The 25,350-nt window shown below is 43.4% G+C and overlaps 1 protein-coding gene across 7 annotated transcripts; it reads right to left on the reverse strand.

The window, feature by feature from the left end:
• Window positions 1–1,918: 1,918 nt before the first annotated feature.
• On the reverse strand, window positions 1,919–24,544 carry LOC306917098 (uncharacterized protein). 7 transcript variants are annotated; one of them, XM_079495227.1, is made up of 7 exons: window positions 24,350–24,544; window positions 23,353–23,415; window positions 18,025–18,381; window positions 12,230–12,446; window positions 11,576–11,816; window positions 11,060–11,429; window positions 10,825–10,942 (listed from the first exon to the last, which is right to left on the reverse strand). In XM_079495227.1, exons 5-6 carry the CDS (start codon window positions 11,581–11,583, stop codon window positions 11,096–11,098), a joined length of 342 nt encoding a protein of 113 aa, XP_079351353.1. In that variant the 5' UTR covers window positions 11,584–11,816; window positions 12,230–12,446; window positions 18,025–18,381; window positions 23,353–23,415; window positions 24,350–24,544; the 3' UTR covers window positions 10,825–10,942; window positions 11,060–11,095. The 7 variants fall into 6 exon arrangements, 3 of the variants coding, with proteins under 3 accessions (XP_079351351.1, XP_079351353.1, XP_079351352.1); XR_013789116.1 differs by lacking the exons at window positions 10,825–10,942; window positions 11,060–11,429; window positions 11,576–11,816; window positions 12,230–12,446 and adding exons at window positions 1,919–1,959; window positions 2,570–2,640; window positions 2,816–2,879 and having other exon boundaries at window positions 18,029–18,381; XM_079495225.1 differs by lacking the exons at window positions 10,825–10,942; window positions 11,060–11,429; window positions 11,576–11,816; window positions 12,230–12,446 and adding an exon at window positions 2,568–2,640 and having other exon boundaries at window positions 18,029–18,381.
• Window positions 24,545–25,350: the final 806 nt, after the last annotated feature.

Consider the following 25,350-nt stretch of genomic DNA (forward strand, 5'->3'; position numbering starts at 1 on the left):
AGAGAGAGAGAGAGAGAGAGAGAGAGAGAGAGACTAGAGAAAAGAAAGAAACTAGAGAAGAGGAACTAGAACTAGAGAGAGAAGAAACTAGAGAGAGAAGAGAAGAAAGAAAAACTAGAGAAGAAACTAGAGAGAGAAGAAACTAGAGAGAGAAGAGAAGAAAGAAAAACTAGAGAAGAAACTAGAGAGAGAAGAGAAGGAAGAAACTAGAGAGAGTAGAGAAGAAAGAAACTAGAGAGAGAAGGAAGAAACTAGAGAGAGAAGGAAGAAACTAGAACTAGAGAAGAAACTAGAGAGAGAAGGAAGAAACTAGAACTAGAGAAGAAACTAGAGAAGGAAGAAACTAGAACTAGAGAGAGAAGAAACTAGAACTAGAGAAGAGAAGAAAGAAAAACTAGAGAAGAAACTAGAGAGAGAAGAGAAGGAAGAAACTAGAGAGAGTAGAGAAGGAAGAAACTAGAACTAGAGAAGAAACTAGAGAGAGAAGGAAGAAACTAGAGAGAGAAGGAAGAAACTAGAACTAGAGAAGAAACTAGAGAGAGAAGGAAGAAACTAGAACTAGAGAAGAAACTAGAGAGAGAAGGAAGAAACTAGAACTAGAGAAGAAACTAGAGAAGGAAGAAACTAGAACTAGAGAGAGAAGAAACTAGAACTAGAGAAGAGAAGAAAGAAAAACTAGAGAAGAAACTAGAGAGAGAAGAGAAGGAAGAAACTAGAGAGAGTAGAGAAGGAAGAAACTAGAACTAGAGAAGAAACTAGAGAGAGAAGGAAGAAACTAGAGAGAGAAGGAAGAAACTAGAACTAGAGAAGAAACTAGAGAGAGAAGGAAGAAACTAGAACTAGAGAGAGAAGAAACTAGAGAAGAAAGAAACTAGAGAAGAAAGAAACTAAAGAGAGAAGAGAAGACAGTGTTTCATAGGAAGTTTCTGAGTTTCATAGTAAGTTATAAATGTGTGTTTCATAGTAAGTTAGTCATCAAGTAGACAGGGTTTTTGTATTTTTTATACAGATTTACAGTTCAGCAAAAACAGTTAAATAGTACTTAAAGTGTATCCTTATACCTGGGTGACATGTTTTTACATGTTTGTATGCATAGCTTATCTCAACACAACTTTTATTCCAGGGATAAGCTAGCATATCACAAGATGTAGTATCCTTCATGATTTTTTTAAAATCCTCAAATCAAAAATTAACTTTCCCTGCATTCCGTATGACCTATCCGATTAAAACACACCACAGGCAGAATAGTCCGTATATCGTTTTTTCCATCCGTAGGGGGGGGGGGGGGGGGGGGGGGGGGGGGGGGCGCCTATTGCAAAAACATGCCTTTTGGTATAAATCCACTATGTTTGCAACAGCGAGACACTGTACATAATTTGGGTAAATAAACATAATTTGGGTAAAGCCCTTCAGGTCACCCGCTTCGAATGGGATCAGTGTATTGAAACGGGGAAAATCAGGTGCAATCAGGCCTTTCAATAGACTGAGTAGACGTCTACCCGTCTACTCAGGTGCTCAGTAGGTTGATTCCTTCCTATTGTGTAGGTTGAGCTGTGCAGTTTAATGCATCGCATGCAGCTACTGGAGCGGTGCCGTGTCGTTAGTCAGAAGGTTCCTTGTTCCGAAATTACTATCCCTATCTCTAATCCTAACCTAAACATAACCGCAAGCACGGGAGCAGTGCATGTTCGATGTTCGACGCGGTAGACACCACGGCTGCATTGAAAGGAATGATCACCTACTGAGCTCCAGTAGCTGCATGTGATGCATTAAACTGCACAGATCAACCTACACAATAGGAAGGAATCAACCTACTGAGCACCTGAGTAGACGGGTAGACGTCTACTCAGTCTATTGAAAGGCCTGATTGCACCTGATTTTCCCCGTTTCAATACACTGATCCCATTCGAAGCGGGCGTTCAGGTACTCTTCTCGATCCACTGCTGGTGTAGAGGTGTCCTCATGATGCATCAGGCAACCCAGAAAAAATAAATAAAAGCAAAAGATTTAGTTACATAGACATAACAATTAACATCCCTAGCTGGAATACTGCAATTGTGAAAAAAAACTTAGCAGTGGACTTAGGCATAATGCAGTTGTGTCTAGGTCTCCCTGTCGACTAATCCAATAGTTATGAAATAATCACTAAGAAAATGAGCTATTGCAGCCATAGTTTGGCTTAATGTTCTCTCCCGTGTCACTGACAGAGTCACTATGTCGTGAAGTCCTTCAGGACCTCCAGAACTTTGAGTAGAACTCAGCTGTATGACACCTTCTTCCAGCTGCCGCCAGCACTACCTTGGTACTACACGGCAGTGATTATTCCATAACTATTAGTAGACAAGGAGTCCTGTGCCCGGCCTCGACACAACTACATTATGCCAGCTATAGACTGTCCACTGCTATGTGGTTCACAACTACATTATAACAGTAACTCTGTGAGGAGGACAGAACTCAGCTGTATGGCACCTTCAGGACTTTGGTAATTTACAGTAGGTCGTTTTGTGGTTAAATTATTACCCTCAGGCAGGGTGTGGTGTTTTGGGTGGTGTTAGGGTTACATTCTTACCCTCTAGTAACGCTATAGAAGGTGGATCCTCTGCATCAGGATCCTGATGCACTCCCTCATCAATGGATCCACTGAGGTCAAACACAAAGGTCATGGGTCACAAAGCAAAGCACACAGTTATATTTATAATCCATTCATTTCAACAGTATAATAATGATCACATCCTATAGCTATAGAGCAGCCAGAGCGGTCACACTGGGGCCTGGGGGGTGGTGGGCAACATTATTATTATAGTTCAGCGCCCACCTGTGGTATGTTGGGTTAAGAACGGCCGTTTGTGAGTGATTCAGATTGCACCTCTAAAGTATGCCTGTGTGCAAAGAAAATACACATTAAAATAAATCCAACACAACTTTCAAACAAGTCTGTGGAGTGTAGTAGTTGTATATTTGTAATCCTGTAGTCCATGGTCTCGGAACACATGCTATAGGGTGCCAATTTTTCACGATTTCAGAGGATTTAAAAAAAAAGGTCAAAATCACGGAAAGCAACAGGTTATAGTCCATGGTCTCGGAACGCATGCTATAGGGTGCCATTTTTCACGATTTCGGAGGATTTGAAAAAAAGGTGAAAATCACGGAAAAACGAAAGGCTATAGTCCATGGTCTCGGAACACATGCTATAGGGTGCCATTTTTCACAATTTCGGAGGATTTGGAAAAAGTTGAAAATCACGGAAAAGCGACAGGCTATAGTCCATGGTCTCGGACCGCATGCTATAGGGTGCCATTTTTTCACGATTTCGGAGGATTTGAAAAAAAGGTGAAAATCTCGGAAAAGCGACAGGCTATAGTCCATGGTCTTGGACCGCATGCTATAGTGTGCCTTTTTTTAACAATTTCGGAGTATTAGAAAAAAGGTGAAAATCACGGAAAAGAGACCATGGTATAGTCCATGGTCTTGGACCACATAGCTATTTACAGACTTGCTCATGACAGAATAAATAGATATATATGTAATGGCTCAGAATGAATGAAATGTATATCTACAAAGGCTCAGAATATTGAGTATCAGAATATTTACAAAGGCTTTGCATATGTAAATATAGTTACTTACAAAAGACCAGAGTTCGGGCATCTGAACCCTAACAAGCATACAGGGACAAAAACTACAACTTACACCTACCAAACAGACATCCTCTCTCTCACAGGCACAAACAAAGCAGAACAGAAACACAAACTAAGTGGCTTACAGAACATGGCATCAGCTGCAGGGAGAGCTGCCATAGCGTTGCTACTCAAAGAGCTGTTGCCACAGACTGTGGTTATAAAGCCCACACTCCAGGAAGACAGCAAAGTCACATGACCGCCTGGCCAATGGGGAGAGTCGGATGATCAGGCCTATGTCACACCCACAGGACGGTGGCCCACGACGGACATCTTTTGTGGAGGACAATTGCCAAACTGTAACATGTCCAAGGAAACTCATAATAAGCAGCCTACTGATAAATATATATGGATACACTAGCATTAGCTCCATAAATATTTATCAATACTAATCAAACATAACACCAAAAACAGCCAGCGGCATGCTATAGGATGCCATTTTTCACGATTTCGGAGGATTTGAAAAAAAGGTGAAAATCACGGAAAAGCGACAGGCTATAGTCTATGGTCTCGGACCGCATGCTGTAGGGTGCCAATTTTTCACGATTTCGGAGGATTTGAAAAAAAGGTGAAAATCACGGAAAAGCGACAGGCTATAGTCCATGGTCTCAGACCGCATGCTATAGGGTGCAGTAGAGGTATGTTTGGCTTCTGCGGGTCGATTTTGATTACCCGCGGCGCCGCGGGTTTGGCTATCAAAGGGTAATTATTATAACCCGCGGTGCCGCGGGTAATGGCGCTGGCCGGCGCTAAGAGTGTTCATTTAACTCCGAGTGTGCAAATGGAACCAAATGGACCCGTTGGTTCTATTTGTACACTCTCAGAATTACATTCCCATAAGGGTCCATTTTGTTCCTAACTATCATTTAGCTGGGGACCCCCTGGAACTCCCTTAAGGACCGCTGGGGGTCCCCGGACCCCACTTTGGGAACCCATGTGCTAGAGCACCCCTGTGGATGGTAGGTAGCACCTGAGGGTGGGGTGTATTAAAGGCCCCACTGTGCCGGTCTGTAAGTAGGGCACGGTAACATGTGACCGATATGCATGCAGGTTTTATTGTTACCATGTATGTTATGGAAACTGATATTTAAGGGCCCACCTTTGGGGTTTGGATCTTCTGCCTGGGCACTGGTTTAACCTGCTTGTTCTGAATTGCTTTTTGTTTTGTAACCAATGTATTTTCTTTAGGCTACCAGCAGCACCACACCTGCCCCTGGAGGTTCCTGCAGCACCACACCTGCCCCTGGAGGTTCCAGCAGCACCACAACAGATTTATAGATTGGTCGAGGTGTGAAGAAGCTCCCGCCAGCGTGCTAGCGATGGAGCTCGTTAATTTTTATTCATAACGAGCAACTTATCGAACTGGCTTATCGAGGCCCCTATTGAGCTTTTTCTATTTGTTGAAAGACATGACGCGACAAATTCTGAACAGAACCAATATCTTTACTGTAATAATTACGATAAAATATTTAACCAAAAATGTATCAATACAGTATACTTTTCTTTAAATGTGTATTTATTTGGGCACATCGATTTAGAATATACACACTTGTGCTTGTATTGTAGTGTCCCTTTGTTTGTTTTTTAAGACAGCCTGTTTCGTAGTTGCTTTGTTGTTGATTGAATGTGGGTGATATATGTGTCTAACAAAAACAGACAAACAATACACAGGAGTAAAATAAAAAAAAGGAAAAAATAAAAAAAAGTTTTTATTTTTGCATTAGTTCATCAGAACAATTAATCTGCTATACCGAGACACGTCAAGCATTCCCTTGCATTGGTTTAAAACAATTAAACAGCTTTACGTACAAATACTTTAAGTACAATTTTTCTGCACAATTATATTCACCCACCCGTCAGAACACATGCACAATTACACAATTCAATAACATTTTATTAAATTCAATTCCATTTTATTAAACTATCAAAAAGTTGTCTCAAGACACTTTACATGTAGAGCAAAGGACAGCCACCCAGAGCAAGCAATATTGCGACAGTGGTAACGGAAAAAAACTCCCTCCCTTAGGAAGAAACGTCAAGCAGAACCCAACTCTAGGGTAATAGTTATAGAATTTGATTGAAATATTTATTAACAGTTTGCAGAATTACAGTACATTTCAAGCACAAACTCAATACAAAGACTGTTAACTGTGAGTGGACGACCCAATTAAGCATTACACTTGTTTACAAGAGGGTCCACCTTGTTCAATTCATGGATTCATTGTTCAAATATAGTGCGGTCAGTTTAAGATGAATGGATAAACCTTTCAGAGAACTTTGAATGGAACAAAATGAATCAGCATAGCGCGGCACTCGGTGCCGCGCTGAGCTTGTAGATCTGCTATTTTTCAATAGCTAGAGTATAACATAATGCTTTAAAAACACCAAAATGGGTTAAAATCCTTTAGTAACCTTTGCCAATCCTAGAAAAACCCTTGAACCCTGAACACAATCCAGGCAATGGATAAAAGACCCTTAAAAAGTAATTTGGAAGACGCAGGAATTCAGACCACACCGAATTATAAAGTTTAGTGGAATTTATACAAATTGATTCTCAGTGAAAAGATGTTACAGATCCAGGCTTGACATAGCGTTATTCCATAGTTACAAAGTCCGTTCCTGAGTCCTGGATAAAGTTTCTATTCCATGAATAACACAATTATAGCAAAGATGGCGGAATGTTGTTGTTCTATCGTGATTGGCTGAGATGAATCCATGTTGCTGTCAGCTGACGATGACCCACGTGGAGGAGATGGTTGGCATCCCCTCGTTGGTTCAGCACAGTGATGGGGGTGGTGGCAGCGTGGTGACGTCGCAGTCACAAGATGGGAAGTCTGATGTCTTATGCATGGAGACGCCGTGGTCATAGTGACCTGTAGATATGAACCCTGACTTCACCTACACTGACTTTGCTGCTTAGCTGGGTGATATGCACATACGTACATCTGCACGTACATCTGACAAGCCCCTTTCATCAGGTATCATATGTGACTCTTCACTTTGCATCAGGTGTCATCTGCTTGACTCTTCCCGACACCCACGATTCAGTGCCACAGAGGCACTGAATCGTCCATAATCATAAGGTCTCCTATTGCCAGGTTCATCTTAATCTGAGTCCACTGTTGTGGCACTTGAAGCAGAGACAGGTACTCACCCATCTCTTCCAAAACAGTCAACAAGATACTGCACTATTTCACCCTTCAGTGTGTATACAAGTATTTTGTGAACAGTTCAAGTGGCATGAGGTACTGACGCATTTCCATTGCTGACACACGACAAAGGCCAGGTCTGGGTTGGTATGGGTGTTCCATTGTGCAGAGAAGAAGCTTCTTTGGGGTCAAACAATGTGTTGGCGTTAGAGGCCCATTGGCTGTGTGTCCCGATGTTTGGCTGTAACCCCAATCCTTGTATTGGGAATTGAAGTCCCCTGCATAGAAGGCAGGCGCTGGTACCAGTGGGTGTGAGTGAATTCACATCATCATATGTCTTCTGCAGATCAGCTTTCACCAACATGAAAGGAGGTGGTGTTAGGAGGTGGTGTTAGGACATGTTAGGAGGTGGTGATATTAGAAGAAGTTGGTGGAAGCTGATCTTGTTTGGGGTTACAGCCAAACATCATCAAATGTAGAGACACAGAGCCAATGGGCCTCTAGCACCAACACACTACTGTTGTTTGACCCAAAAGTGCCCCCAAGCTTCTTCTCTACACGATGGAACACCCATACCAACCCAGACCTGGCCTTTGCCGTGGGGCAGTAATGGAAATATGTCAGCACCTCAGTAATGACACTTGAGCTGTTCACAAAAGAAGATGCCTATACATGCTGAAGGGTGAAAAAGTGCAGTATCTTGTTGACTTGTTTTGGAAGAGATGGGTGGGTACCTCTCTCTGCTTCAAGTGCCACAAAAGTGGACTCAGATCAGGAAGAACCTGGCAATAGGAGACGTTATGATTATGGACGATTCAGTGCCACAGAGCTTGTGGGTGTCGGGAAGAGTCAAGCAGATGACACCTGATGCAAAGGGAAGAGTCACATATGATACCTGATGAAAGGGGCTTGTCAGATGTGACAGATGAAGACAAACGCACTGGAAAGACCTGTGAACAAGCTATGCCTCATCTGTGAGACGGACACTTACGTGTATTGTTTTCCGTGTTAACCCTGTGCACTCAAGACACGCTCCATATATAGCAAGTGCACGCGACGTCGCCCTTTAGGGCGAGGTCGCTCCTCACCCTCAGGCGTCTTACTGGTAATGTTAAGATAATGCTATACTATGCTAGCATTTCATAGTTGTGCTCTGTGAGGAGGCCGGGTCCACAGTCACACTCTTGATAGGCTCATTGAAGAGGCCTGGTCCACAGTCACACTCTTGATAAGCTCATTGAAGGCTCCGTGAAGAGGCCTCGTCCACGGTCACACTCTTGATAGGCAGCTGGAGGTCAATAATACAAGTCCATGGAACTGCAGAGTGGAAGACAAAAAGAGACTCCGGGGAGTGGCTCCCCGGATAACGAGTTAGTGGACCATGAGTCTGTACAGTGTTAACACAATGAGTGCCGCCTGCTGGACGAAAGTGGTATGGCGCTTGGGTGCTGGTGATTTCAGGCTATAACACTATGACGCGTGTCCCTTTTTGGCTTCCATTCTTGGATGCTAAAGCATAGCATCAATGCTAGCGAACTAAAATGAGGTCCATCCTTCCTCTAGAAAAAGCCAATGTTCCCATCACGCTCACCGGATAATCTATCTGTTCAAAAGCACGGACAGGGCATTAGTTTCAGGGGAAAAGCATGCAAAGGCTGCGACTAAAACAGAAGCTAATGTGGTTGGTCATACAGACACGGTGCGGGTGGGGCCCTAGCAACAGTTCACAGCAACCAGAACGGTTAAACAAATGGAAAATAGCAAGGCAATTTTATAGCAATATCAAACACCTCAAGACTTCCAAAACAAGTCAACAAGATACTGCACTTTTTCACCCTTTAGCGAGTCTTTTGTGAACAGTTCAAGTGGCATGCCTGAGATACTGACACATTTCCATTGCTGACACACGACAAAGGCCAGGTCTGGGTTGGTATGGGCGTTTCATTGTGCAGAGAAGAAGCTTCTTTGGGGTCAAACAATGTGTTGGCATTAGAGGCCCATTGGCTGTGTGTCTCTCCATTTGAGGATGTTTGGCTGTCCTTGTATTGGGAATTGAAGACCCCTGCATAGAAGGCAGGCGCTGGTACCAGTGGGAGTGAATGAATTCACATCATCATATGTCTTCTGCAGATCAGCTTTCACCAACATGGAAGGAGGTGGTGTTAGGAGGTGGTGTTAGAACGTGTTAGAAGAAGGTGGTGTTAGAAGGAAGTGTTAGAAGGGCGTGGTGTTAGGACGTGTTTAGAAGAAGGTGGTATTAGAAGTTGTTATTAGAAGAAGTTGGTGGAAGCTGATCTGCAGATCATGTTTTGGTTACAGCCAATCATCATCAAATGGAGAGACACAGAGCCAATGGGCCTCTAGCACCAACACACTGTTGTTTGACCCAAAAGTGCCCCAAAGCTTCTTCTCTGCACAATGGAACACCCATACCAACTCAGACCTGGCCTTTGCCGTGGGTCAGCAATGGAAATATGTCAGCACCTCAGTCATGCCACTTGAGCTGTTCACAAAATAATACTCCTATACATGCTGAAGGGTGAAAAAGTGCAGTATCTTGTTGACTTGTTTTGGAAGAGATGAGAGTATTTGGAACACATTCTATTTTTCACATTTCCTGAAAAGTAGTCTTGAACATACAAGGTTTCCACCCGACAGAAAAAAAAATTGAGGTAAATGCAAGGTTCTTAGAGAGGGGGAGTTGGTCTGTACTGTACCTGTATGGGGCCAAAGACCCCTTGCCATCTGCACAGAGTGGCCAGGGTGTGAGCTGATCCAACAGGGGGCGTTCTGTCCAGTCTCATAGCCAGGGAGGAGGCTCCGTCGTCAGGGATGGAGCACCAGGCCGACGTAGGGTTCTCCTGGAAGGTCTGGTACACGCCCAGCACTGGGACGCTGCCCTCTGGAAGGTCTGGTACACACCCAGCACTGGGACGCTGCTCTCTGGAAGGTCTGGTACACGCCCAGCACTGGGACGCTGCCCTCTGGAAGGTCTGGTACACGCCCAGCACTGGGACGCTGCCCTCTGGAAGGTCTGGTACACGCCCATCACTGGGACGTTGCCCTCTGGGAGGTCTGGTACACGCCCAGCACTGGGACGCTGCTCTCTGGAAGGTCTGGTACACGCCCAGCACTGGGACGATGCTCTCTGCTGAAGGTCTGGTACACGCCCAGCACTGGGACGCTGCCCTCTGGAAGGTCTGGTACACGCCCAGTACTGGGACACTGCTCTCTGCAAGAAAGACACACACCATCATCATGAATCCATTTTACAATCCATTTACCCCAGTAGTCAGGGAATATCATCAGTATAGTGTCAAATCTGGGAATACATTTCTTACCAAGAATTTTCTTCACCAATGTGTTTGTAAAGGAGTCTACTAACATATCCCACATTGGTTTCTATTCAACCACCCTAGGGGAAGTTGACAGCTGCTGAAAGTTGGGGTGCCATACAACCATTATAAGGCAAAATGTTTTACATTTCATTATGTCAAACTAGGGTGTTTTCATGATTCTGAATCCATTCCAAGCATTAGTTTTGCACTTAAAACACTCCTTGGGCTAAAAATGGTTGATGAGGTCAACACATTTGGGTATATTTGGGCAAGTGGCTATGGCCAACCTAGGGGGTCTATGGTTAAACTAGGGCTACTTAAAACATAATGACATTTAGAACATTTTACGTTATAGGCTAATGGTTTCAGCAGCTGTCAAACATTCCCCTAGGGTGGTTGAATAGAAACCAATGTGGGATATGTTAGTAGACACCTTTACAAACACATTGGTGAAGAAAAGTCTTGGTAAGAAATGTATTCCCAGATTGTATTAATATCCCCTGACTACAGTGAAAGAGAGGAGAAACGGAGGCGAAGATTGAAGGAAGGTGAAATGAGAAAGGAATCCAAATAAACAATCTTCCAAATACACATAAGTTGGAGAACCAGTCAATTAAATTACACCATGAAGTCATCTCGTCAGCTCACCTGCGGCCGCGGCGCTCTCAGACGGCGTCTCCCATTCCACGCCGACGGATGAGTCCAGACCGTTGCTACGGGAAGCGGTCAGGAAGACCACGCCCCCTTCAGGAAGACCACGGCCACCACCTCTGTGTTAGTTCTGAACAGCAAATACACAGGTAGAGATATTAAACCTACAGCGCGTGGCTGCGGTTTGTGGTGTGATGTTCAGCGCTGACCTGTTCAGCGTGGGTCCGATGGGTCCGTGGGTCCTGACCTGTTCAGCGTGGGTCCGATGCGGAACAGGCCCTGTTCAGCGTGGGTCCGATGCTGACCTGTTCAGCTTGGGTCCGATGCGGAACAGGCCAGACAGAGCCAGGTTCTCCAGGACGGTGATGTAGGTGTGCAGCCACTCCCCCCAGACGGGCTCCTCCGCTGAGGCTGGACAGTGGAGCCTCTCCCCCCAGATGGGCTCCTCCACTGGGGCTGGACGGTGGAGCCTCTCCCCCCAGACGGGCTCCTCCGCTGGGGCTGGACGGTGGGGCTTCTCCCCCCAGACGGGCTCCTCCGCTGTTGCTGGACGGCACCACCGTGAAGGTCTCGTTGGCTTCAGGCTCCGCGTCCAACACCGCCCAGATCTCCAAGGTCTGCCAAGGAAAAACAAACACTGACAATGTTTATTTTGTCCAATATGGCTATGTTAATACACTATAGCTTATCTTTGCTGTCGGGGAAGAAAACTGTTATCATAATAGCAGTTGTTTTTTTCTCGTAAGTAAACGAACACCCCTACTTGATCATACTACTCTACTACTACTCTGTGAGGAGGCCGGGTCCACAGTCACACTCTTGATAGGCTCAGTGAAGAGGCCTGGTCCACGGTCACACTCTTGATAGGCTCAGTGAAGGCTCCGTGAAGAGGCCTGGTCCACAGTCACACTCTTGATAGGCTCAGTGAAGGCTCCGTGAAGAGGCCTGGTCCACGGTCACACTCTTGATCGGCAGCTGGGGGTCCATAATACAAGTCCATGGAACTGCAGAGTGGGAGACAAAGAGAGACTCCGGGGAGTGGCTCCCCGGATGACGAGTTAGTGGCAGGCCTTACTGAACCGTGAGTCTTTACAGTGTTAATAACAATCGCAAAACAAAACAAGTTACTGCACTTTTTCACCCTTCAGCGTGTATTTAAGTCGTTTGTGAACAGTTCAAGATGCATGACTGAGGTACTGATGCATTTCCATTGCTGACACACGGCAAAGGCCAGGTCTGGGTTGGTATGGGTGTTCCATTGTGCAGAGAGGAAGCTTGTATGTCAGCACCTCAGTCATGCCACTTGAACTGTTCACAAAAGAAGACCCGTATACATATGTATACGGGTCAGCATATGCTAAAGGGTGAAAGAAATGCAGTATCTTGTTGACTTGTTTTGGAAGAGATGGGCGAGTACCTGTCTCTGCTTCAAGAGCCATAAAAATGCACTCGGATTAAGAAGATAAAATACAGTGTGGTGGTGTACTATGATATGGTAGCAGTCCATGGTCGTGCTCTGGGAGAAGGCGTCCACGGTCACACTCTTGATAGGCTCATTGAAGGCTCCGTGAAGAGGCCTGGTCCACAGTCACTCTTCATAGGCAGCTGGGGGTCCATAATACAAGTCCATGGAACTGCAGAGTGGGAGACAAAAAGAGACTCCGGGGAGAGGCTCCCCGGATGACAAGTTAGTGGCAGGCCTTACTGGACCATGAGTCTGTACAGTGTTAATAACAATCGCACTGATCGACTGATGGGAAACTAACCCACACAACCAAGAGGGGGGAGAAAAGGGAGGAGGGGAGGGCGAGGTGAAGGAGGAGACGTAGAGTTCTCAATGGGCCCGAAAGTTTAACTTTGCAATGCGAGACCCACAGCTGTAATTAATCACGGACTGATTCAGTTTGCATTTAGAAATCAACTATTTTGTTGTAGGCCATGTCGTTTTTAAATGATCTTGATACCACCACCACACTGGTCAACACAGAAGCCGTTGAGAGCTGCATGTTAATGATATGATCCATAGAGTAATGGTTATGTCTGCATCATATAGCGAGCAATGCATAGCCTACTGGAGTGCCATTTGAACGGAATCATCATCATCTGAATCATTTTCCACCCGTGTCCCCACAGCTACAGAGCGCTCCACACACACACACCCCGCCTCCTCTTTTCCCCTACACAGATCACTGACCAGAGTGATGGCTATAGATCATCACGCGATATAATGTAATATAATATAATAAATATAACATGGGGACTGGAGAGTTGGATTCGCCGCTGCTCGTGTGCCCACTGTGCAGTGCATTATGGGTAGCGGCAGCGACACACACAGCTCAGCCCCTGATCATGTGTCATGCGTACTATTTATTGTCTCCACCAGGCCGAAGGCATGGGGAGAGAGTATGTTTTGCACTCCGTCCGTGTGTCCGTGTGTCCGTCCGTCCGTCTGTGAACAGCTAATCTCCGGCACCGTTAACCCGGTCGATGCCAAATTTTGCACACACTCCCTGGATGCCAACGATGAACCTCTTCCCCAAAATTTCCAGAATGGCCTGTTATAGCGCCACCAGGAGGCCGCTTTGTGCAAAACAAGTTTTTGGACAGTACACCTACATATTTTGTCCAAACATCACGCAAATTGGTACACAGTCTCTCTAGAGCCATTCAACGAAACGGGTCTTTCAGATTTCTCAGACTCCATCCTGATTGGCTAAGATTGGCTTCCAAAGTTTGCAGGAGTGCTCGGTTTCAAACAAAATGCTGCAAATCATGAACACATCATGTGATTTCCGTGAAATTGTGCACGCACATTCCCACTAGGCAGAGGAAGAAATGCCCCATGAACATTTTCAACTCAGCCTCATGGTGGCGCTATAACTGGCCCAAAAGTGTTTTACCTCTAACTGCACGGATCTGTGAATAACTTTGTATGCCAACTCCCTAGAGGCCAAGGAAAAACCTTTGCCTGGAATGTTTCACATCTGCTCTTTATAGTGCCACCAGGAGGCCGACATATGTAAAACACATTTTCTAATATTACTCCTTCAGATTGTATCCAAATTTCACGCAAATCGGTACACATGCTCTCCATAGTCATGTGATCAAGACGGGTTTGTTTGATTTCTCATAATCCACCCTCATTGGCTACGATTGGCTCCTAAACTTTTCAGGAGTAGCCCGCTTTGTACCCGTTTTGTACAAATCGCCACAACTACTCAACGCAGCGTCCGATTGTGGTGAAACTGTGCATGCATATTCCCACTAGGCTTTGGAAGAAATGCCACTTGACCGTTTTCAAATCAGCCTCATGGTGGCGCTACAACAGGCCAAGCCGCGACACACACACACACACACACACACACACACTCCTATCCTCCTGGTGGAGACCAGTGCCCAGAAGGGCACTTTTTCTAGTTTCGACTTGATTCTTTTATCGTTTGTTGTTTTAACATATTATAGCCCTAAAATTGATGAGGGGAAGGGGAGAATGTAATCAAGCCTGTAATCCCCGTTACTGTCTGTAATCCAGATTACACATTTTAAAAAGTACTGTTTTTTTTACTCCGATTACATAATGGCGTTACATGTAATACGTTGCTTCCCAACCCTGCACAGCGCTCATGGCATTTTCAACAGCTTACAGATCTGTTATTTTGGGCACATACCAATGAGGCGCGCCACGCGCCGACTGCTACAATACTAAACATTTGGGAAACCAAATGGCCTGTACAGTGGACTGTAACAAAACTGTGATCATGTAACTTGCTTGTAGCTTATGTGTAGCGTTTACACATGTAGTTAGAATGCAATCAGTTGCCACTGCAATTTTGTATGTAGGCCTATTTAGAATGCAGTAACAGTTGCACCTGGAGGCAGACATCAAGACCATGAACCAGCTGGAGAGAACGGCTCAAGACAGAGATGCCTGGAGATTGCTTGTTGCTTGTTGACAGTAGGCATAAGTAAGTAAATAAGTAAGTAACAGTTGCACCTTACATTAAATGTTGCTGGTGAATCATGAGATTGACTGTACTACACGGTGCATGATGATGCCTTGATCAAATGGGTTTAGTACGGTAATCCAGTAAGTAAGGAATCCAGGAACCTGGAGAAAGGACCTCCCCTCAATACTTGCCTGATGCCAATAAGAACCGTTACGTGAGAAATATTCGCCTGATTTCAGGAAGAACCGTTATGTGAGAAATACTTGCCTGATTTCAGGAAGAACCGTTATGTGAGAAATACTTGCCTGATTTCAGGAAGAAAACTGTTATATGAGAAATATTCGCCTGATTTCAGGAAGAAAACTGTTATATGAGAAATACTTGCCTGATTTCAGGAAGAAAACTGTTATGAGAAATATTCACCTGATTTCAGGAAGAAAACTGTTATATGAGAAATACTTGCCTGATTTCAGGAAGAAAACTGTTATATGAGAAATACTCGCCTGATTTCAGGAAGAAAACTGTTACATGAGAAATACTTGCCTGATTTCAGGAAGAAAACTGTTATATGAGAAATATTCACCTGATTTCAGGAAGAAAACTGTTATATGAGAAATACTTGCCTGATTTCAGGAAGAAAACTGTTATATGAGAAATACTCGCCTGATTTCAGGAAGAAAACTGTTACATGAGAAATACTTGCCTGATTTCAGGAAGAAAACTGTTACATGAGAAATATTCGCCTGATTTCAGGAAGAACCGTTACATGAGAAATACTTGCCTGATTTCAGTTAGAACCGTTACGTGAGAAATACTCACCTGATTTCAGGAAGAAAACTGTTACATGAGAAATACTTGTCTGATTTCAGGAAGAAAACTGTTATATGAGAAATACTTGTCTGATTTCAGGAAGAAAACTGTTATGAGAAATACTTGCCTGATTTCAGGAAGAACCGTTACGTGAGAAATACTCGCCTGATTTCAGGAAGAACCATTATGTGAGATTATTGGGCGGCAGTGGCTCAGGGGTAGAGTTGCTGGTTGGGAACTGGAAGGTTCCAAGTTCGGGCTCCCCCTGAGTTTGTGTCAAAGTGTCCTTGAGCAAGACTCTGAACCCCTAATTGCTCCCGATGAGCAGGTTGGTGCCTTGCATGGTTTCCCCTGCCATCAGTGTATGAATGTGTGTGAAAGGGTGAATGTAATGCACAATCTTTGTAAAGCGCCTTGGAATGTGCTATATAAATGCACCATTTACCATTTTTATCTTTGCCTGATTTCAGGAAGAAATAGTGTGAGCAACACTTGCCTGCTACAGAAGAACTATGGACAACCCTGGGACTAACCCCTGTCTGGCTGGCTGAGCCTGGGACTTTGCCATATGGTTATACAGGGGGGTTATTCAATTTGAACACATGTGACTGGCTACAGTCCTTTGTGCCACAAGTGGGCATTGGTCATTTTTCAGTTTTTTACAGATTATTAAAGTACAGAACATATGCTTTCGTATGATGGATAATTAATTGACAAATATTTGAAGGACGATATGACCATTTGAAACTGAAAGCTGAGGAAATGCCATGAGAATATTCTAAACCTTTTAAACACCTCGAGCTGCCCAGAAATGTGTGTGACAATGGGGACAAGAGGTACTTAACTCCACCCCTAATCACTCATCTAATCACTCCCCCAACTCTTAACCACCCCCACAAGTTTTAGCTGTCAAACACTAGAAACACACGATCGGACAGACCTGCTTTTAATTGCTAAATGTACAGTAAAACCGTTGTAATTGTATGTAACCTTATGTGGCAGCTGGACATAAACCACTAACCAGGGCAACATTTCCCAATGGAATGATATAAAGTAACCTAGAACAGACATGTTTAAACCAGTAGTAGTAGTAATAATAATAATAATAATAATATAAAGTAACCTAGAACAGACATGTTTAAACCAGTAGAACAAACAATGCAATTTGTAATGTGTCCCATAAAACCATTTGAAAGTACAGCAATTACATAGTTAAACTCTACCTGGTTGTAAATAGATACAGTACACATTTTCTCTTTTATTATTTGATATAGGGGGGGAAATAAATGGGTTTCTATCTACTGTGCAGGGTTTACATCTAGTCTAAAGCCCGCCCACTGTATTCGCACACGCACACACACACACACACACACACACAAAGACACACACACACACACACACACACACACACACACACACACAGTATCCTCTCTACACAGGATGCTGACAGTAGAACTTAACAGTGCTAAGTAGTGCTAGTGTCCGCTCAATGTAACACTAACGTGACACGTACGCTGTCTATAAAAACACAACCACAACCAGTCATAGTTCATACTGGCTAACATTCATTGAATATAGCCTATGGTCATTTATCAATGGAGTGTAAATCCTGCCTTAAATTCGAGCGTGGATGCGCTCACGTCGCCACGGCATTTATGAAGTGATCATAAACAGCTGATCCCTGCGTAATGTCGGTCGTATCGCTGATAAATGTGACGGCTGAAATCAATCTGGCACGCCCTATGAAATCAAGCCTCGCCCTAATTTTTGCGACATGAACAACTGCAATACGACCAAGCAACGTATGGAAATCAGTTACATGATGGAAAGCCAATGAAAAACGTTTTCCCCACGCGCCTCGCCTTTATACAAGTTTTCAAATGTATAAAACAAATGTATATATTTTTTTTAAGTGGTGCAACCACTTCCTTAAGTGACTATGTGTGTGGCTGGGTGGCTGGCTGGGTGGGTGGGTGGGTGCGTCTGAGCACGAAAACAGCATGGTTGTTTTTCACCACCAACCTAACACACACACAAACACACACTCACATATTAACAGTATATTAGTATGATGATTTCGGGTGTGCCAGTACAGTACAGTGACAGTACAGTACAGTACAGTACAGTACAGTACAGTACAGTACAGTACAGTACAGTACAGTACAGTACAGTACAGTACAGTACAGTACAGTGAAGGGTACAGTAGAGGGACCCCCACACAGTAACTGTCATTTCTCAACCGTTTCGGACGTTGGGCGGCTCGCCGGAAGCGAGCCGGCACCCTGGGTGCGTTCCTGTGGCTCTGGAATTTCAAAATAATGCATGTCAATAACAGCTCACAAACCTTTCAGGCCGTAAAACATCCGAGTACTTCTTCTACCACTGAATATAAAACATGATGCTGGGTGTTTGTGCACGGTTAGAGAGAGAGCAGGGGGTGCAGAGTTGTACTCACTCACTGTAATGTTTATCCATCCATCCTGGGTCGTCCATCTTGTCTGCGCAGTGGGTCGTTGCTCTGTCTGTCTGCGCAGTGGGTCGTTTCTCTGTCTTTCTACGCAGTGGGTCGTTGCTCTGTCTGCACAGTGGGTCGTTGCTCTGTCTGCACAGTGGGTCGTTGCTCTGTCTGCACAGTGGGTCGTTGCTCTGTCTGCGCAGTGGGTCGTTTCTCTGTCTGTCTGCGCAGTGGGTCGTTGCTCTGTCTGCGCAGTGGGTCGTTGCTCTGTCTGCACAGTGGGTCGTTGCTCTGTCTGCACAGTGGGTCGTTGCTCTGTCTGTAGCGAAGACAACCTTGTTGTCCATAAACTGTTCCCTACACACAAAAAACATTGTTAAAAGATACTGATAACGGATTCACCTTGAACTCTTCTGTTGAATAATCATAATAACCTTTTTGATTGTCAAGTTAGAATTGATGAGGTGAAACGCTGGCATGTGTTCTAAAATAAATGATATGTGGAAGAGTTCGATGAGGGCTAGGTGTACTACAATAGACAAAGTAAAAGATTGCATTTATGCAGATGTTTTAATTAATTATGTATGTAAGGAACCTGTTACGGTGAGTAGGGATGAGGACTCAAATGCAGGAGACACCACTGAGGCAGAACAATTAAACTTAGAAGGATTCATTAATCAAACTCAGGATCTTCCATAACTGGGGCAGGGGCAAAGGCAGATAAAACTAAAAATGCATAACAGGACCTCACCCAACAGGGAACTAACAAGAACAATGCAAACACAGGATTTAAAAAGACCCAGGAGAACAGGGCACAGGTGAACTCAACTGACAATCAACACTGGGATAGGCTGGGGGACTTACAGGACACAGGTGGAAACACTGACCAATTACAAGGTTAGACAAGGCAGGAAAACAGTAACTAGGAAGCCAGGAAACACTAGGTACAATACTACAAAATAGGACAAACAAAGCCAAGGCAACAACAGTGTAACAGAACAGTCAGGAACACATGACCAAAGACCAAAACAGAGCATACTGAAATGACAAAAAGTCCAAAACCTAAATAAGGACAGTCAAAGTCCACTGTGCGAGGAGCGGACCGTGGCAGAATCTCAATGTTCGAAAACATATCCTAATGTTTATGTAGCAGGGCTAATAGCCTATATTATACGAGATGACTACACCACCCTCACAGATAGGAGTGAGGGATCCTACAAACACATTAACAATATATTGTATTTATATTGGACAAGGTAACTGAACAAAGGTAAGGTACCCCAAATTGGTTAAGTGTTCAGAATGAACAGAACCAGAGGCTGATGTACCAAAAAGGTTTATTCAACATCAAGTTTATTGAATCTTAAAAAGGAAGTCGTGTTAAAATACGAAGGGAAGGAGGGGTTATTATAAACATAGAAAATGGGACTATAAGCCCACAAGTGGCAAATTGGTAATAAGCGGTGAAGGCTTCAGGGCCTACTGAAGCCTCTAAACTAATCACACACTGCAAATAAACAAATCAAAATAAGATAAATATGCCAATCAAATTCACATAAAAGTAAAAATATTGCGACCCTGGTTCGCAGATTACTATGAAAACGGTAAGAAGTAGTGAAAATAGCAGCTCCACCAGAGTGCTCCAGACTTCCCTCTCCAGAGCAACATTAGTGACTTCCTCCTGGGGATCCCGAGACATTCCAAGGCCAGTGAGTCGATGTGTTTCCTCCAACTGCGCCTTTGTCTTCCCCGGGGGTCTCCTGCCAGTGGGACGTGCATCGAGGACCTCCCTAGGGAGATGATCGAGAGGCATCCTAACCAGATGCCCGAACCACCTAAGGCTCCTTTCCAGGCGAAGAAACATTTATGCCTGAATTACACTAAGTTTCATGCACGGTGCACATACCATAAACGGCCACTAGGGGGAGGCATGGTACAGTGTAACAGTGGAATAGCTATACTGTGATCTCATCAAAGTCTAACGCCACTAAATAATTTAAAATATAAACTTAGAAACCATTTGATGAATCAAATCTAACAATTCAATGTCTGTCTCTCACACACACACACACACACACACTTTCTTTTTTATGTAAACCAAACAGACCTGTAAGGGTCCATTTGGTTTCATGTTACACTCTCAAGAGTAAAATCATCAGCATTACTTAATTTACAAGTAGTCTACACAATTAGAAGATGTAGAATGATTGTTATTTTGATCAAGGTTTGCCTGTTCTCTCCTAATGGTACCAACATCATGTTATCTCTCCTAATGGTACCAACATCATGTTCTCTCTCCTAAAATGGTACCAACATCATGTTCTCTCCTAATGGTACCAACATCATGTTCTCTCTCCTAAAATGGTACCAACATCATGTTCTCTCCTAATGGTACCAACATCATGTTATCTCTCCTAATGGTACCAACATTACAGGAGGACATAGAATGGGTGCTGGGCTGGCATCCTTCTGATTTACTGATGGATGCCGAGTCCAGAAACACTTCAGGACAAGAAAGATGAAATGATATCTTCTGTACTGTGATATTATGTCTGCTACGTGAACAGAGATGTCACAATGACACATGGACGATATTGGTTCATTATGGCGATACAATTCAATGATTTAAAATCGATACAGTAACTATTTAGCAAAGACATGAAATCTGTGTGAAACATGTGGACAGATAATTTGTTTTAAGGGAAACATTATGGATATAAAGTAAACATTGTTTCTTTGCCAAATACATGGACATTATATGTGAACACATATGGACAAACCTGCACCTTGACATGAACACAGAATTCACACATTTATCGATAGACCATATCGATATGGAATGGAAAAGTAATTACACATTTTTTCCTTCTTAAAATTGCTAAATAGCTTAGTGCTTAGTATTGATACAATCTTTTTTTAAGTTTATTTTATTTTTTAGTTTCATTGCAAAACGATTCAACACAGATTGGCATTTCAAACGATACAAAGTGAAACGATGCGATATGTTGAGTTTCCATTTCGATATACATCGATTCTTGAACAAATTTAAGTGGTGGGCCTGTGGTCATCTTAGTGGCTAGGAGGTCCAGTGAAAGGCCTACATACTCTCCCAAGATGGAGGAACAACATTTTACAATCTGGGAACCCTAGGCCTTTGTATGGCTACAGAGCGACTGGTTCAATCCTACCCTAAATCTAGGCCTAAGACATGACACCTCAAAGTGGGGTACATTGCATCCACTGGTAAATCCAAGGGCATACCACTCCACTCTTGATATGTTCTTTCCCAACTCTTGGAGAGTATGTAGGCCTTTCCCTGGACCTTCTAGCCCCTAGGATGACCCCAGGCCCACCACTTAAAGACCACATATTAGGGTGCCCAACGTTGAAGGAAGGTGGTCAAATTAACTGAAACTGAGGCAGAGTGCCCAAAGTTGAAAGAAGATGGTCACATTTTTAAGCTTTGCCCCTGGGGGCCCCTGAGGGCCCAAAGAAGGACACAGTGCTCTATTGGGATGTGGGAATAATATATTGAAAGATTGGAGCACAGATCTGTCAGGAAAGAAATATGATCCTAATGGCCCAAATAATGGGGAAGAGTGTTTGACTTATAGCCTGCAACACGATCTGTGAATCTTAGGCTGATTGGAGACATTTTTCCTGACAGATCTGCGCTCCAATCTTTCAATATATTGTGCCCACATCTCAATAGAGCACTGTGTCCTTTTTTGGGCCTTCTGGGCCCTTAGGGGCCCCCAGGGGAAAAGCTTCAAATTCAGTTAATTTGAGCATCAACCTTCAACTTTGGGCACTTTTACATGTAGACTGACCCAAAGCATCAACCTTCAACTTTGGGCACTTTTACATGTAGACTGACCCAAAGTTGAAAGTTGATGATCAAATTAACTGAAGTTGAAGCTTTGCCCATGGGGGCCCCTAAGGGCCCAGAAGGGGGGGGGGGGTGGACTTGAAACACCATCTGTGAATCTTGGGCTGATTAATGATGTTTGGGATACAAGAAACACTTTCCTGGGAGTTATGTGGGTAATAAAGTTTTTGGATATTTTAGTACTTAAGTTTCCATGATGTCATGGACACTGGGCTCACTTCCTTCCTACAACTACAATTCTACAACTACAATTCCCATAATGCTTTGGTACACTGCTCTTTGTGGATAGAGGGAGGGATGTCTTACTGAGACAACATGTAGTCCAGGAAGGATATGGTGCAATTATAGATGGATATATAAAGTATTCAAATAATTATTCCACTTAACATTGTGAATAAAAATAAGCAAATACATTACTTTGTTTATTTCAACCTTTGAACACGTTTTTTTTCTTGAACATACTTTTTTCACATCAATTCACATTTCAGAGCACCTTTCATGACATTAAGATGCAGCACAAAGTGATTTGCAAAACAAACAAAAGAATGAAATGGCAATAATTACAATACAAGCAAAAATCAGGACTAGCGTAAAACATTCAAAAGAAAACATTACAAATTAAGAGAAGACTGAAGACAAAACAGCGAGTACATTAATAAAACCTCAACCGAAAGCAAAGCGTAAACATTAAAAGTTGGTCTTAATCTGCGTTTTAAAAATGTCTACAGAGGCCTGCCTGTCTAAACTGCTGTGGGAGTTTATTCCAGGCAGTTGGCCTGTAGAAGCAGAAAGCTGCTTCATCTTATCTTTTAGGCACCTCCAACAGTCCAGCAGTGGCAGAACTCAGGGGGTGACCTGGGACATATTTTGGCAGGCAGTCATGGCGGTAAGGGGGTTGCCATTTAGGGCTTTATAAACAAGTAAAATAACTTTAAAATCATCCCTAAAAACAACCGGAAAGCCAGTGCAGAGAGGCTATAATAAAAGAGTGCCATGTTCTCTCATCTTAGTTTTGGTTAAAACTCTGGCTGCTGCATTCTGACAAAGTTGTAGCCTGTATTGGTAGTCAGAAGTTTTCGTTGGGAGGCCAGAAAACAGTGCATTACAACAGGGGTTCTCAACGTTTTTGGCCGGGGACCCCCGGAAATGCTTTGGCAATGTCTCGGGACCCCCGCCCCGCCCCCTCCCGACCCCCAATATAAATTGACTGCTACAATAACCTTAATAATAGAGACAATACACCATAAATAAATACTGAAACCAGATATGATCATGCCCAATTACATATAGTTTCTGTGGTCCTTGACATGAAATATTGAGCACCACTGATATAGAAACATAAGGTATTTCAGAAAACTGTCAGGATTTAGAAGCCATTTTTTTAATTTCAAAGTCAGGTCTAAATGGGTTAATAAAATGTAATTTAATTGAACACACACCTGGTGGGGACAGACGGCGTGTCAAGTCTCTGCATCCTGAACACAGCATCACTGTAGCAGCTCCTGTACAGTAACACAAAAAATAACATTCAATCATTATACAGGATAACAACCGTCCCATTTTCTCGTTGTCTGAACAACAGCGCCCTCCTCTGGTGAAACAAAAATTAATCCGTGGTCAAAAGGTCTTTTGAAATGCTGGTGTGTTTTACAACTCAACTAATTGTAATCCGTACACCCCGTTTAACATAATGAATGTGCAAGAGTTGATTTAAATTAACTTAAATTGTATTATTTGACTCATTGCAGTTATCCTGTATTTGTAATGAATGTTATGTGCGTTTGTGTACAGGAGGTGGCGCTACAGTGATGCTGTGTTCAGGTTGTTATCCTGTAGTTAAATTAACATTGATTTTACAATATAAATTTGGGGTCCCAGAGAGAAATACCATTAAATGGGGCTAATGCATGTCAAACTGGAGGTCCTTGAAATTAAACAGGTTGAGAATCACTGCTAGAGCCGTGGAAATCTTCTCTTATGGGGGGTCCCTGACATATCTCTGCAAATGGGGGTCCGTGGGCTAATTAGTGTCAATGTGGGGGTCCTTGACATGAAAAAGTTTGGGAACCACTGCCTTAAACAGATGGTTTTCATGTTTATAATACTCTGATCAAGATGGCAGTAGGAAAATGCATGTTTATTATTATTATTATTATTGGAAGAATGACAAAATGTCCAGTGGAAACTAAAATTCTCATCAACAGCATTCACTTGTTCTGTCGAGAACCACCGTTTAAATATAGTTAATACATCCGTTTGAAAATGTTTAAATATAGAACGATATTTAAACATTTTCAAACGGTTATCTATTATAATAGGTCACCGTCTACATCACCATTTGAACACATGTTTAACTATAGTTAATACATCACCGTTTGAACAGTGTTTCTGACAAACAAACAATCAACAAACTGCTCAGCTCAGCTCCAAACAAACCTCTTTTGTCTTCGTACTAGATGTGACTCAAAGAATCCGGTTCCGCAGCCAAACACCAAACGTGTTGATTAAACCACGGAAGGTCCATAACAAAACCCATCATTTAGACATTTGAAACATTAAATTATTAAAACAAAATAAAAGTTTGTTGCTGCTCAGATCTCTCTCGCCTCCCCGGCAGGATCCGTCGGGCGAAACTAGACGCAGCTGTAAGACATGAGACTGAATTAGGGCAACAGAGAGAGACGTGTGAGTGTGTGTGTGTGTGTGTGTGTGTGTGTGTGTGCGTGCGTGCGTGTGTGGGTGTGCGTGTGTATGTACATATTTTTTGTTTTGATTGTATTGCTGTATTGTTGTATTGTGCTTTCTGCTTTGGCAATGTAAACGTATGTTTTCTCATGCCAATAAAGCCTGTGTGTGTGTGTGTGTGTGTGTGTGTGTGTGTGTGTGTGACGTGTGTGTGCGTGCGTGTGCGCGCGCGTGCATAAAATAAAATACACAGGTGATAAAATGTCCCTACCTCCAGCAGGTGGCGTAGTTCTGCAGACCTGTAGGGATCTCAGGGTTTTTGATTGATTGATTGAAAATTTTATTAGAATTACAGTACATTTCAAGCACAAACTCAATACAAAGGCTGTTAACTGTGAGTGGACGACCCAATTAAGCATTACACTTGTTTACAACAGGGTCCACCATGTTCAAATCATCAAAACATTTAGAGACGTACAAATAGACACTTCTATATAGACAAAGAACAGTACAGGAATTCATCATAATGGAGGTAAAAAGGGAAAAGAAACATATACAGTGAGGGGAAAAAGGGTGTATTTCACCAGGGAACTGGGACAAGAGCGCCCCCCCCCCCCCCCCCCCCCCTTAACCCCCAGTAAAAAATAAAATAAAAATGGTCTATAGAATGGTGAGGTCTATAGTAATGTAAAGCAGTGGTTCCCACACTTTTTCATGTCAAGGACAAATGACACTCATTAGACCTGCGGACC

This window comes from Electrona antarctica (genome assembly GCF_951216825.1).
Source record: "Electrona antarctica genome assembly, chromosome: 24".
NCBI lineage: Eukaryota > Metazoa > Chordata > Actinopteri > Myctophiformes > Myctophidae > Electrona > Electrona antarctica.